Source organism: Callorhinchus milii, unplaced genomic scaffold (assembly GCF_018977255.1).
Source record: "Callorhinchus milii isolate IMCB2004 unplaced genomic scaffold, IMCB_Cmil_1.0 Scaffold4, whole genome shotgun sequence".
Taxonomy (NCBI): Eukaryota; Metazoa; Chordata; class Chondrichthyes; order Chimaeriformes; family Callorhinchidae; genus Callorhinchus; species Callorhinchus milii.
The window spans coordinates 1,128,669-1,142,776 of record NW_024704745.1 but is presented as its reverse complement, the minus strand read 5'-3'; the positions used below and the strand labels follow the sequence as shown (position 1 = coordinate 1,142,776).

Genomic DNA, 14,108 nt, shown 5'->3' with positions numbered 1-14,108 from the left:
CCCCTTCCTCTCGTTTAGTTCCCAACTGAAGACCTTCCTCTTTGACAGTGCTTACGGTCACCTCCAATCCCCCCTGGCTTGGGGTCAGGGTCCACTACTGTTAAGCACTCTGAGACACTGGCCCGTGTGAAGGGCGCTATATAAATGCAAGTTGTTGTTGTTGTAACGGGCTGTTCTGTAGGAATTGTGTAATAATCTGTGGAATTTTCTAGGTACCCAAAGCTTGCTGCCAAATATCCAGAGTCCAATTCTGCCGGAAATGACGTGTTTGCCAAGTTCTCAGCCTACATTAAGAACACGAGGAAAGATACAAATGAAAGTAAGTACATCTGCTACACTGGGCTCTGCTGGTTATTAATAATTTGTGTGGATGGCAGTGTGGCCTTCAGCTCCCACTCTTTGGAACGCTAATCCCTTTGCCTCGCGCCCCTTCCCTCACCTCCTTCAAGACGCTCCTCTTCGATCGTGCCTCCTGTCACCTTCCTATCCCCTACCTTCCCTGCCCTCCAACCCTCTTAATCCCCACCCATAACATAACATAACATAACATAACATAACATAACATAAGATAACATAAGATAACATAACATAACATAACATAACATAACATAACATAACATAACGTGTAGGAGCAGGAGTAGGCCATTCGACCCTTCGAGCCTGCCCCGCCATTCAATCATGGCTGATCATCTAATCTAACTCCAGCTAATAACCTGACCCTTCCTTATCCCCATATCCCTTAATCCCTTTTGTAATAAGAAATATATCTATCTCAGTCTTGAATATGTTCAAGGACTGAGCGTCCACAGCCCTTTGGGGTAGTGAGTTCCATACATTCACCACCCTTTGAGTGAAGAAGTTCTTCCTCAACTCAGTGCGAAAGGGCTGCCTCTGATTTTAAGGTTGTGACCCCTGGTTTTAGTTTCTCCAACCAGGGGAAACAATCTCCCACTATCTACTCTGTCATGCCCTTCGATGATCTTATAGGTTTCTATAAGATCCTCTCTAATTCTTCTATATTCCAGAGAATATAAACTCAAATTGGTCAGCCATTCCTCGTAACTCATCCCCTTCATCCCTGGTACTATCCCCCTCCAAGGCAAGTACATCCTTCCTTAAATAAGGAGATCAAAACTGCACACAGTATTCTAGGTGTGGTCTCACCAGAGCCCTATAGAGTTGCAGCAAGACTTCCCTACTCTTATACTCTAATCCTTTCATAATGAATGCTAACATACCGTTTGCCTTCCTAATTGCTGCTGCACCTGCAGACTAACTTTCTGTGATTGGTGTACAAGGACACCCAAGTCCCTCTGGACGCTAACACATTCCAATCTCTCCTCTTCTACAAAATAACCCTCTCTACTATTTTTGCTACCGAGGTGGATGACTTCGCACTTCCCTACATCATACTTCATCTGCCACCTACCTGCCCAATCACCTAACCTATCTATGTTGCGCTGCATTTTTTTATATCACATCCTCTGTGTTAACACTTCCTCCTAGTGTTGTGTCATCCGTGAATTTAGATATATTAACTTCGATGTCCTCATCTAGATTATTGATGTAGGTGGTAAATAGCTGAGGCCCAGGGACTGATCCTTGTGGCACTCCACTAGTCACATCCCACCAATCTGAAAAGGACCCGTTTATCGCTACTCTTTGTTTCCTACCCGTTAACCATTCCCCAATCCACGTTAATATGCTCCCCCCAATTCCATGGGCCCCTATCTTTTGGACTAACCTTTTCTGCGGCACCTTATCGAATGCTTTCTGGAAGTCCAACTAGACCACATCCACTGATTCACCCTTATCTAGTTTACTGGAAATGTCCTCAAAAAACTCTATGAGTAATAATAATAATCCTTGCATTTGGTATCGCGCCTTATCACGTCTTCGAATCGTCTCAAAGCGCTTCACAGGATATACTGTAAAGTGAATTGTCTGTATATTTTGTGGGCGAAACGCGGCAGCCAATTGCGCACAGCAGCGTCCCAGCAAACAGACGTGGATTGAAGTGACCAAATTATTATCATCATCATTATTATTATTATTATTATTTTCCTGACTGTCCAGTGCCTTGGGTTGTCCTCCCAACATGAAAGGCCATATACAAGTATAATTTGTTGGTGTTGGTCTGTGTGAGTGAGGTGTTCGAGTTGAGATTGTGTTTCTGCCTTGGGACACGTTGCACTGAAACAAGTCTGGTCCAGGAGACGGTGAGAATTATATGACAGATCGGCACATTGCCACCTGGTGGCTATACTTGCTTATAATAATAATAATAATCCTTGCATTTGATATAACACCTTATCATGTCTTCGAGACATCTCAAAGCGCTTCACAGAATATACTGTAAAAAATTGACTATATGTATATTTTGTGGGCGAAACATGGCAGCCAATTGAGCACAGCAGCGCCCACAAACAGTCGTGGATTGAGCAACCAATTTATTTATTTATTTATTTATTTGAAGAGATTATTAGCCACAGAAAAGTGATCCCCCAATCTAGTAACAACCGGGTTGCTCCTTACTTACTACTGGATAAACAGAGGTGTGTGTGTAGAGTAAGGAAACTTGCCTAAGGTTTCGCCCTGGCTCGGGAATCAAACCGGGATCCCCGAGAAGCTATCTTTAAGCAGGCTTGTGAATTGGTGTAGTGACTGTTCTTTGATGACAGGTTTGGAAAAGGTCTTGCTGAAAGCCCTAACGAAGCTGGACGACTACCTCAACACCCCTTTACCCGATGAGATCGACGCCAATAGCACAGAGGACAATGTGGTTTCCAGGAGAAAATACCTGGACGGAGAGGAGTTGACTCTGGCAGATTGTAATCTCTTGCCCAAACTCCACATTATCAAGGTTTGAGTGACTGCAATATTGATGTACATAGATTCATAGCCACATAGACATAGAAACAGGAGAAGGCTATTCAGCCCCTCGAGCCTCTTCTGTTATTCTATAAGATCATGGCTGATCTGTACTTCAACTCCAATAACCCGTCCTTGGCCCATATCCCTTTATACCCTGACCTAACAAATATCTATCCACCGCTGTCTTGAAAATATGAATCCAGCCATAATCCACAGCCTTTTTGGGGAGAGAGTTCCAGAAGTCCAATCTCCTTTGGGTGAAAAACTGCCTCCTGATTTCACTCCTAAATGGCCTAGCGCTAATCTTAAAATGATGCGTTCTCTTGTTCTGGATTCCCCCCACACACCAGAGAAAATAGTTTCTGTGTGGCTGCCTTATCGAATTTCTTCATTATTTTTGAAAACCTCAATTAGATCACCCCTCAACCTTCTGAACTCAAGAGAACAGAGACCAAACCCTAACCCAACCCTAACCCTTAATTCATCAGATGGAGCCTGAAATTTCCAAAAGTTACTGTAGCATGTAGCTAATTATTTGGGGAGGACAAGTTTGCAGGGCTATGGGGAGAGCGCGTGGGAATGGGATTGATTTGGAAGCTCTTTTCAATGTGTCGGCACTCACATGATGGGCCGAATGGCCTCCTTCTGTGGTGTATATTTCTATGATTCTATGATGTGTAATATAAGTATTTTCTGATATCTTGCATTCTACTTTTGAGTATTTAGATAATCCTCGATAATATAATAATAATAAATAATTCTTGCATTTGATATAGCACTCATCACGGTGTCGAGATGTCTCAAAGCGCTTTGCAGAATACACCGTAAATTGAATTGACTGTATTTTATGGCCGAAATATATACATTCCTTGCATTTACATTTTGATAGCTTACTTTATCATTTTTTTCCCCTGATGTGAGTCGTCAACATACAAAAATAGACCTCTGCTGTTTTTCCATCTGACAGGAGTCCTGTTGCCCAGTGGTTAGAGCACTTGCCTCACAGGCAAGAGGACCCAGGTTCGATTCCCGGGGAGGGCAAAACCTTAGGCAAGTTTCCTTACTGCACTCGTCTCTGTTTACCTAGCAGTAAGTAGGAACCCTTTTATTTATTTTGGGGAATAATCCTTCCCAAAAATAATAAATAAATAATAATTGGCAATCAATCCACGACTGTTTGTGGGACGCTGCTTTGCGGAATTGGCTGCCGCGTTTCGCCCACAAAATAAACAGTCAATTCACTTTACAGTGTATTCTGTGAAGTGCTTCAAGACGTCTCAACGACGTGATAAGGCGCTGTATCAAATGCAAGGATAAATAATTCATCTCACTCTCACCTCTTCCATTTCCTTCGCTAATTGTTACCCCCGTGGCTTCCCTCATTAATTTCAGTACCAAACGAGGATCAGTTGGGGCTACAACAACAATTTGCATTTATATAGTGCTCCTCACCCCAGGTAGAGTCCCAGAGCGCTTGACAGTGGTGAAGCACCACTCCCGAGCAGGGGGGAGGAGTGGGTGAGTAAATGTCCCCTAGAAACTGGGTGGGCTGAGGTGAGTACTTCATTAGTTCACATCAGTCCCCCAACAAAGCAGAGCATCTTTTAACATATAAAGTGGTGGGGAAAATCCCTACCTGCCCCTAGGAATTCCCGAGCCAAAGTTTCAAAATTCCCCACCAGTAAATTGCCCTTCCATAATAATAATAATTATGATAACAATAATAGTTATAATGATAAAAATAATAATTTTAAAGGTCACAGTGATTTTGTCAGCCGTCACCCAAGCCGACTCCGTTTAGGTAGAATTCAACAGAATTTTAGGCCAATTTTACAGAATATTATTTGATAATTAAAGACACTGTATGACTATTGCTTATTAGATTCATGCTTTCATTTCATTTTAAAGCCCTCTAAGACACCGTCATGAATGAAGGGCGCTATATAAATGCAAGTTGTTGTTATTAATCATCCTAAGGTATGAAAAGCGTACTTGAAGCATTCCTGTAGAAATCTGTTTTTAACGCCTCTGGATGTGGGATAAAAGTGTCCCCTTTGAGTTCGGTCTTTACCAGTGATAATTCCTTGGAAAAAGTGCCCTAAGAGTGAGATCTTAATGATCCTTTTTTGGTCTGTGATTGTTCCCACATCTTTGTGGAATCATAGAATTATCCACACCGGCTCTTTGAAAGAGCTGTCCACATCAATCCCACTCCCCTGCTCTCTCCCCATCGCCCTGCAGATTTGTCCTCCTCACAAATATCTATCTACATCTCTCTGGAAAGTTGTTATCGAATTGGCTTCCACCAGCCTTTCAGGCAATGGATTCCAGGTCTAAACAGCTCACTATGCGAAAGCATAGCTCCTCATCTCATCTCCCCTCTGGTTCTTTTGGCAACTATCTTAGATCTGTGTCCTCTGGTTACTGACCCACCCACCCGCCAATGGAAACAGTTTTTCCCTGTTCACCCTATCGAATCCCTTCATAATTTTGAAAGCCTCCATTAAATCTCCCCCTTAACCTTCTCTGCTCCAAAGAGAATAATCCTAGCTTCTCCAGCGCCTCTCCTCATAACAGAACTCCCTCATTCCTGTTACCATCCTGGTTTCAATCGAATTAACGCGTCCGTTCTTTTTTCTTGTCCATTCATCAGCTCGTAGCGCTGAAATATCGCAATTTTGAGATCCCGGCAGAAATGACTGGGGTCTGGAGGTACCTGAACAATGCTTACGAGAGAGAAGAATTTCTCAACACATGTCCAGCCGACAGAGAGATTCAGGTCGCGTATTTGGATGTGGCGAAGAGAATGAAATGAGTTCATTCCTGTGTGAAGCAGGCCCACCCTGGAAACGATACACACTTGATATGAGTAAGAAGGAGAGAGCGCTTTATTTTTGTTGGATGCGTCACTTTTCGAAATCTCTTGCGGTATTTGGACAATATTCTTTTCATTCTTGCGTTTAGAATAAAATTGTTTTATCGTTTTGACTGATTTTGTTTTCTCCCCCACCCCTCTCGAGCTTAGAATGTAACGGTAACGACTTCAAAGTAACGTTTAGACATTTTCAACAACAACAAATTACATTTGTGCAGCCGCCTTTCACGTTGGGAGGATGTCCCAAGGCGCTGGATAGTCAGGGATTTGGACCCGAGCTGGGGGGTTGGCATCAGGAAGGGATGGAGGGCGGGGAGGGTGTGCGGGTAGGAGGGTGACCGAAGGCGCGGTCGAAGAGGACGGTCTTGAGATGGGCCTTGAAGGAGGGAATGAGGCGGAGGCAATGTGGAATGGAGTTCCAAAGTGTGGGGGCAGGTAGGCTGAAGGCTCGACCGTTGGGGTGGAGGGGCGGGGGACATGGAGCAGGCTGGAGCCCGCTGAACAGAGGGAGCGGACGGGTTGATATTGAGTTAGCGGGTCACAGAGGTAGGAGGGAGACAAGGTCATGAAGGGCCTTGGAAGCGAGGACGAGGATTTTGAACTCTATCCTCTGGGGGATGGTGAAATTACAGATGTAATTTGTCGTTATTCTCACTATTGGATCTTAACAATGATCTCAACTTTTACGTAGGATTCTAATTCATTTTTCTTCTCCGCATTTTTTAACAATATAAAACGATTTTGATTGTATCTTCTTACTTCATGTTCCGAGCACGTGAATCTCAGGAACGATGTGCATGTATATAATATATATATTAAATCTTATATATTTTAAAGCATTTATTTTACTCCGATCTATCAATCGAAATCAAACTGCTGTTATAAATAACGCTTGCACTTGCACATGCCTCAAAAGCTTCATCAGGTTTACTGTAAAGTGTAGTGACTGTGTATTTTGTAGGTGGACACGGCAGTCAATTTGCACACAGCAACGTCTTGCAAACAGCCATGAAGTGAGTGCCCAGTTTCATTTGGGGGCTTGTTGGCCCCTCTTCCCTCACCTCCATCATCACAAAAATGAAGCCCACCACCTGCTCCCTTGACCCATCCCCACCCCTCTCCTCATCTCCTGCCTGTTTTAACCGACATTATCAACTTCTCCTTATTCACTGGCAATGTTCCCACCCTCTAAAAACAGCTATGCTTCACCCTCATCCTCAAAAAACCTTGCCTGGACCCATGCCTACTCTCCAGCTATCATCCCATCTCCTACCTCCCTTTCCTCTACAAGGCCCTGAAATGAGTCGTCGAGTCCCAGGTTCGTTCTTTCCTCTCCTGCCATTCCCTCTCTGAACCACTCCAATCGGGGTTCCATACTGCCCACAACACAGAAACAGCCCTGGTCAAAGTCACTACCGACATTCTATCCATCTGCGACCAGGACTCTCTCTGCCACCTTGTCCTCCTCGACCTCTCTGTGCCTTCGACTCTGTTGACTACTCTATCCTCCTCCACTGCCTCTCCTCTCAGCTCAACCTTCATGGACCTGCCTTTGCCTGGTTCAAATCCTACCTCTCTCACCGTCTCCACTTTATCTCCACTGATGACTTCTCCTCTAGCCCTTGTGCCGTCTCGTGCAGCGTTCCTCAGGACTCTGTCCCTCCGTTTCAGCAACTATATACTCTCTCTTAATGACATCATCCGCGGATATGGGGTCAACTTACAATTGGGCGCAGATGACACCCAACCCGACTCCAGGACCACTGTTGCGTCACAGACGGCCAGTGGGACATCAAGTCCTGGACGAGACAAGACCAAGACTCTCCTCCTTGGCTCCCGTCAGTGCCTCCACACCTCTTGCCGGCGCTGATAGCATCTCCCTCCATGGATGCAACAACAACAAATTACATTTACACAGCGCCTTTCACATCTGGAGGACGTCCCAAGGCCCTGGACAGTCAACGATTTGGACCTGAGCAGGGGGTTGGGATCAGAAGGAGTGGAGGGCAGGCAGGGTGGGAGAAGGAGGGTGGCTGAAGGCGCTGTTGAAGAGGAGAGTCTTGAAAGGCTGAAGGCCTGGGCTGTCACACCATCGGATTCATGGAGCAACCTTCAATAATCAAATATTATTTTTAATAATCAAGCATCTTATTAAGTGGGCAACAGGTATTTTCCCAATCACAGACGCGTTGACAGTATTATCGCAACCTGGCTAAGATTTGCATGCTCCTAACAAACCACAAAACAATGATAATAATCCATACATTTATTTCTTACCGGGAATCGAATCCAGGTCCTCTCACTTGTGAGGTGAGAGTGCTCTAACCTCTAATACATTACAGGATTCCACTTGTACAATTAAATTGGGATTCTGAAATTAATCCAGCACCTTGCCTCTACGTCTCATGGAGCCAATGCAGAAGCTCATTTTCCTGTTTGACCCTCAACTGCCCTTCATCCCCCACATCCGTGCCATGACCCATTCTGCCTTTCCCCCCTCCGCAACATCGCCCGGCTCCACCACTGTCTCACACCATGGGCCGTCGAGACCCTCGTACACATCTTCATTACATTCAGGCTCGACTATGCAAACTCCCTACTGACATTGTCCACAACTCCTCCCTCCACAGGAACATCCAGAACTCTGTAGCCCGTGTCCTCTCCCGATCCTATCACTCCCATCCTCGCTCGCCTCCACTGGCTTCCCATCACACAGAGAATACAGTTCAAGATCCTGGTCCTCACCTTCAAAGCCCTCCATGGCCTCACTCCCCCCTACGTCTGCGACCTGGTAACCCTTATCAACCTGTCTGCTCCCTCTGCTCAGTGAGACCCGCCTTGTTTGACTTCCCCCGCCTTGCCTGCCCCACCCTTGGCGGTCAGCCCTTCAGCTTCTCTGCCCCCTCCCTCTGGAACTCCATCCCACAGTCCCTCCGCCTTGCCCCCTCCCTTGCCTCCTTCAAGACCCGTTTCAATACCTTCCTCTTCATTCGTGCCTTCGGTCACCCTTCTAACCCTAACCCCTGCCCCCTACCCCTCTTGATCCCAACCACCACCTCGAGTACGGATCCCTGACTGTCCAGTGCCTTGGAACGACCTCCTTACGTGAAAGGCGCTGTGTAAATGTTGTTGTTGTACTCTTTTTGAATAGTGCCATAGGATCTTTAATGCCCATTAGGACTAGGTAGGACCAGGCACTTTTGACAACTCAGAGCACACCCAGTCCTGTAGCTCATTGGTTAGAGCGCTCACCTAGCAAGTGAGAGATTTGGGTTCGATTCCCGGGCAGAGCAAAAATTTGGACAAGTTTCCTTACTCCACACACACACACTTCTGTTTACCCAGCAGTAAGTAGGAACCCGGTTGTTAGTCGATTGGTGGATTGATTTTCCGGGTGTAATAATTCCGTCAAAAAAAAATTGTTCACTCAATCGCTGCCTATTTGTGGGACACTGCTGTGTGCAATTGGCTGAGAATTCTATGCATTCCACCTACATGTGGAAATCCCAGAGATAGGTTGTTGGAATGGAAGGCGCACTCTCTCTCTCTCTCTCCCTGGAGGAATGAATGCTGCTTATCTAATTCCGGAAAGTACTAGGCGCAGGTTGGCAAGAGCCAAGGCTTGGGGGGAGCCCAGCATATGCATTGGGGTAACTGCTGGAGTCTAACCAGCTAAAACCACGTGGCTTGGCGATTGATATCGCTGTCTGGCCAAGCTTTCCCGCTGCTTGTCCAGCTAGGACCACCCTCCCCGTTAGGGCCTTGAGTTGCAGGGTTAACAGGAGCTGAGTGGGAGGATTCCCTGCCCCCAGTGACTAGTCGGCTCTTCTGGGTCCTGCCGATGAGCCAGGCCGGGCTGTGCTGTCATCAGCAGCAGATGGAGGAAGATATGCCCTTCACCTTATCTCACACAGAAAGGCATCTATAGTTACGGGAAGCTTGCAATTCTCAATGGATCAATTGTTTCCACACTTTCACTGGTCTGTGTTCGGTACAATGTGCAATCTGGAATCTCTACGCCTTCGAAACTCCACAACACACGAAGAAACGTTCACCAGAGAGTCTTTTTACTTTGAAAGGTAAATGTCAGGATTTTGTACCATGGAAACTACAAATGGAATTCAAATATAAAAAAAAACTTTTTTTTTGTTGCCTTATGTAGTGCTTTGGCAACCAGATCCTTTAACTCGTTGTTTGTTTGTTTTTTAATAAAAAAGAGCAACTTTTATTTGGATAGACTTCATTTAAATACACAGTTAGCCGTTTTTTTTAGCGTATAATTTCTACACCAGGCAGAAACGTGGTCTGATAGATTTGTTTTAATTCTATTTGAATAATGTTGAAAGTCTTGAAACGTTTGGGTTTCGTTGTCAAGTGTTTACGTTCCTCGGTCACCTAAACTGGTCCGTCCAGAGGGCAGTGTTAATCTGGGGTGTTCTCTAGATGCAGTATTTCCAGAAGCAAGCTGAAATATAAACACAAATATTTGAGATCGGTTCAGTTCTAAACTATTGTTTCTTCAAATGTTAAACGCTGAACTGATAAGATCCTACACTTTCACTCTTTGTCTCTATTATCCCCCGAGACCATTTCTGAACCATAAATCTTTAGCTGGTTGGGCACAATTGTTAATACAATACAATACAAAATTACGTTTGTAAAGTGACTTTCCCGTCGGAAGGACGTCCCAAGGTGCTGAGTCGTGAATGTTGAGTTGTGAGAAAGATCTGTATTTGGAAGTGTAGGGAATCTGCTGTTCTTTTGAACGCTGCTAAAATAAACATTTTGGAAAATAATAATAATCCTTGCATTTGATATAGCGCCTTACCACGTCTTTGAGACGTCTCAAAGCGCTTCACAGGATACACTGTAAATTTTGTAGGTGAAACGTGGCAGCCAATTGCACACAGCAGTGTCCCACAAACAGTCGTGGATTGAAGTGACCTAGTTATTATTATTTTTTTTTTGAAGGGGTTAGTATCCCTGGAAAAGAGTTCTGCCAATCGACTAACAACCGGGTTCCTACTTAACGCTAGGCAAACAGAGGCGTGTGGAGTAAGGAAACTTTTTGCACTGCTGGGAATCAAACCCAGGTCCTTTCGTTTGCGAGGTGAGCGCTCTATAATAATAATAATCCTTGCATTTGATATAGCGCTTTTCAAGTCGGGAGGACATCCCAAAGCATTTCACAGAACACACTGTAAAGTGAATTGACTGTATATTTGTGGGCGAACGCGGCAGCCAATTGCGCACAGCAATGTCCCACAAACAGTCAAGATTGAAAATGACCAATTTATTATTGTTTTTGGTTTTGGAGGGATTATTATTAGGCTCTGTGTGGAGTAAGGAAACTTGCCCAAGGTTTCGCCCTCTGCCTGGAATTGAACTCCGATCTCTCACTTGCAAAGCGAGTGCTCTAACCACTGAGCCACAGGACTCCAAATAAACATACCTCGCTTCTTTGACTTCTTCCCCGCCTGTTGTGTTGGTGTCCTTGATCCTCTGCCATGTAAAGGATTGACAGGTGACGCTTCATCATTCATAAAATCTTCATCAAGAGGAAATCCACCTTGAGTTCCTTCCGCAAAGTCCTGCACAGCAATCAAACCCAATACATATAGTGCATGCAGGTAAATGAGTGTAAGAGGACTCGAGGTGTAAAAATGAAAGGGCGAGCTCTCCTCCAATGGCTCAATGGAGCAGCGCTTAAAAATATAAATAGAAAATAAATAATTTGGTCACTCAATCCACGACTGTTTGTGGGACGCTGCTGTATGCAATTGGCTGCCGCGTTTCGCCCACAAAAGATATATTCTATTCACTTTACAGTATATTCTGTGAAGCGTTTTGAGACTTCTCAAAGATGTGATAAGGCGCTATATCAAATGCAAGGATTATTATTATTATTATACTCAATGACGCACTCATTGACCAGCAGATTGTATGTTCAGTCCTGGTCTGTTCTGGATTAATTGATTGATTTCCATTGGGGTTGCTACAAGTACAGGTAGCTCCAAAATAATAATAACAAAAATAATAATAGCAATAATGTTAATCATAATAATAATGTTTGCTTTTCATCCAGCACCTTATCACGTCATCGAGACATCTCAAAGAATTTCACAGAAAATATTGTAAAGTGGAGTGATAATAATAATAATAATATTGGTATTTTATGGTTGAATGTGACAGACAATTTGTGCATCGCAGTGTCCCAAAAACAGATCATAGCGTGAGTGACCAATTTTATTTGGGGGGGAATTGTTAACAGGAATAAACTCCTTTGTCTTTTGGAATAGTGGGACCTTTAACAGCCACCTGGTGCCGTCCGTGATAAGTGAGGACCATTCTCATCAGACAAACTATTCTTTATTTTTTCCACCCCGTACCTCAGCCGAAACCCTCATCCATACCTTTGTCACCTTCAAATCCCGCCTAAAGACCTTTCTTTTCAATCGTGCTTACTCTCACCTCCTGCCACCGCCCCCCCCACCACTCCTCCCCCCCTCCTCCCGGCTCGGGGTCAGACTCCGCCACTGTCAAGCGCTCTGGGATGCTACCCCATGTGAAGGGTGTTATATAAACACAAGATGTTGTTGTTTTGGGTACGCATTGAAGACACATTATACATTACATTTGAATTTATATATTCTGCGTTTAAAATGTTGATGTATCTGCCCGGATTTACCATTTTTTTGGGGGCTTGATGACTTGGGGACTGTCATTACAGGGAAAAACTCAGTTTCTGGGCTAAAACTGATGCATTCAAACCAATACACAAACCAATGCTTTGCTCATGCATATAAAAATCGGTAACATAAATCTTACCGTTCTGCCTCTGCGCTCACTCATTTTATCCCCGTCTGAAACACAGTTAAAAGCATACAGTTCACCTCACTGATCATAGATCATTAAGACAGAGGGAGAAATATTATCCATTACGTTATGCATTGACAGTACATTGTGAATAGTGTAATTAGGGAGAAACTGTTTCCTCTGGCGGGCGGGTGGGTCGGTAACCAGCGGACACAGATTTAAGATAATTGGCAAAAGGGGAGACCAGGAGAATTTTTAACCCAGAATGTTGTTACGGTCTGAAATGAAGCTGCCTGAAAAGGACACTGGAAACAGATTCAATGCCAAACGGGAATTGAAGAGGTACTTGAAGAGGAAAAAATTGCAAGGATGTGGGGAAAGAGTGGGGGAATGGGACTGCTTGCAAAGAGCCGACACAGACACGATGGGCTGAAGGGCCTCCTTCTGTGCTGTAATATTCTCCGATGTTATGATTCTATCTGCTTTGACTGATCAATTCTTCCGGTTTTCTTTTGAGCTTAACATTTGATGTTTCAAAAAAAATGCAGAGTTATTCAAATCTTTTGTTTTCACACAGATATATATAATCAGTCAGTGGAAGTTTTCTCCTTATTATTTATTAAAGGAGTGAGCTGAGATCAAGTCTACTCAAAAGCATGTGTGAAAAATTCCGAATTGAAAATTGAAATGAATAATAATAATAATAATCCTTGCTTTGATGTAGAGCCTCATCGTATCGTTGAGATATTTCAAAGGGCTTCATAGAATATACATTAATGTGAATTGACTGTGTATTTTGTGGGCGAAATGCGTCAACCAATTGCGCACAGCAGCGTCCCATAAACAGTCGTGGATTGAAGTGACCAACTTAATTTTTTTTAGGGATTATTAAACCAATTCATAATAATGATTAATAATAATGAATAATTAATACGTACTATTAAACATAATACCTAAAGTCAGGCTTGTGGCTTTAATCCTGAACTGAAACCCTCCTCTCTGTCTCTCTTCCCCTCTCACCTCCCTTCCCAACACACACACACACGTACGCACACAGTAAAATCCAGTCCACCACCTACCTCTTCCCCTTGTTACTTTAGTGCCGATCCCAGCATCAGCGATTTTTCTTGCTTGTTCCAAATTGGCCAGGAATTTCAGGATCTTCCCACGTTCGACTGCATCCACTTGGTCAGCTGAACCGCCCCAGACCCCTGGCAAAAGTCACCAAAAGAATCGTTCAGTATTTGGATTGATTTGTGTCGTTTGTCATTTGCTTTGGGTTAAAACACACACACACACACATAAACACGGTTAATAACCCCTTTCTTTCTCGTTGTTTTTCTCCGTCTTTAGGTCGCTCCACACTAGTGTGTTTTTGGGGATAAATAATGTGAGGAAGAACCTTTGCTCACATAGAAACCTGTTGCACTTGAATAAGCAAGAGCCTAGGTTTATCTCCTCACACCCTCTCACACACACACCTTCTCACACACAACCTCACATACACACCCTCTCACACACGCTCTAACATAGGCGCACACAC

The 14,108-nt window shown here is 44.2% G+C and overlaps 1 protein-coding gene and 1 long non-coding RNA gene across 3 annotated transcripts in view; one reads left to right on the top strand and one right to left on the bottom strand.

Moving 5' to 3' along the window:
• Positions 1-5,924, top strand: part of LOC103186752 (chloride intracellular channel protein 4) — a 44,374-nt gene extending 38,450 nt beyond the window's left edge. For both annotated transcript variants that reach the window (XM_007905962.2, XM_007905963.2), the window contains exons 4-6: positions 213-319; positions 2,682-2,863; positions 5,528-5,924. In XM_007905962.2, coding sequence (XP_007904153.1) covers positions 213-319; positions 2,682-2,863; positions 5,528-5,689 — 451 coding nt within the window. In that variant the 3' untranslated portion in view covers positions 5,690-5,924. The remainder of the gene's footprint in view (positions 1-212; positions 320-2,681; positions 2,864-5,527) is intronic.
• A 4,227-nt stretch (positions 5,925-10,151) lies between these two features.
• On the bottom strand, positions 10,152-13,766 carry LOC103186754. Its single transcript, XR_488811.1, has 4 exons — positions 13,645-13,766; positions 12,578-12,612; positions 11,202-11,340; positions 10,152-10,214 (listed from the first exon to the last, which is right to left on the bottom strand). It is a non-coding gene; the product is annotated as an uncharacterized LOC103186754 (long non-coding RNA).
• Positions 13,767-14,108: the final 342 nt, after the last annotated feature.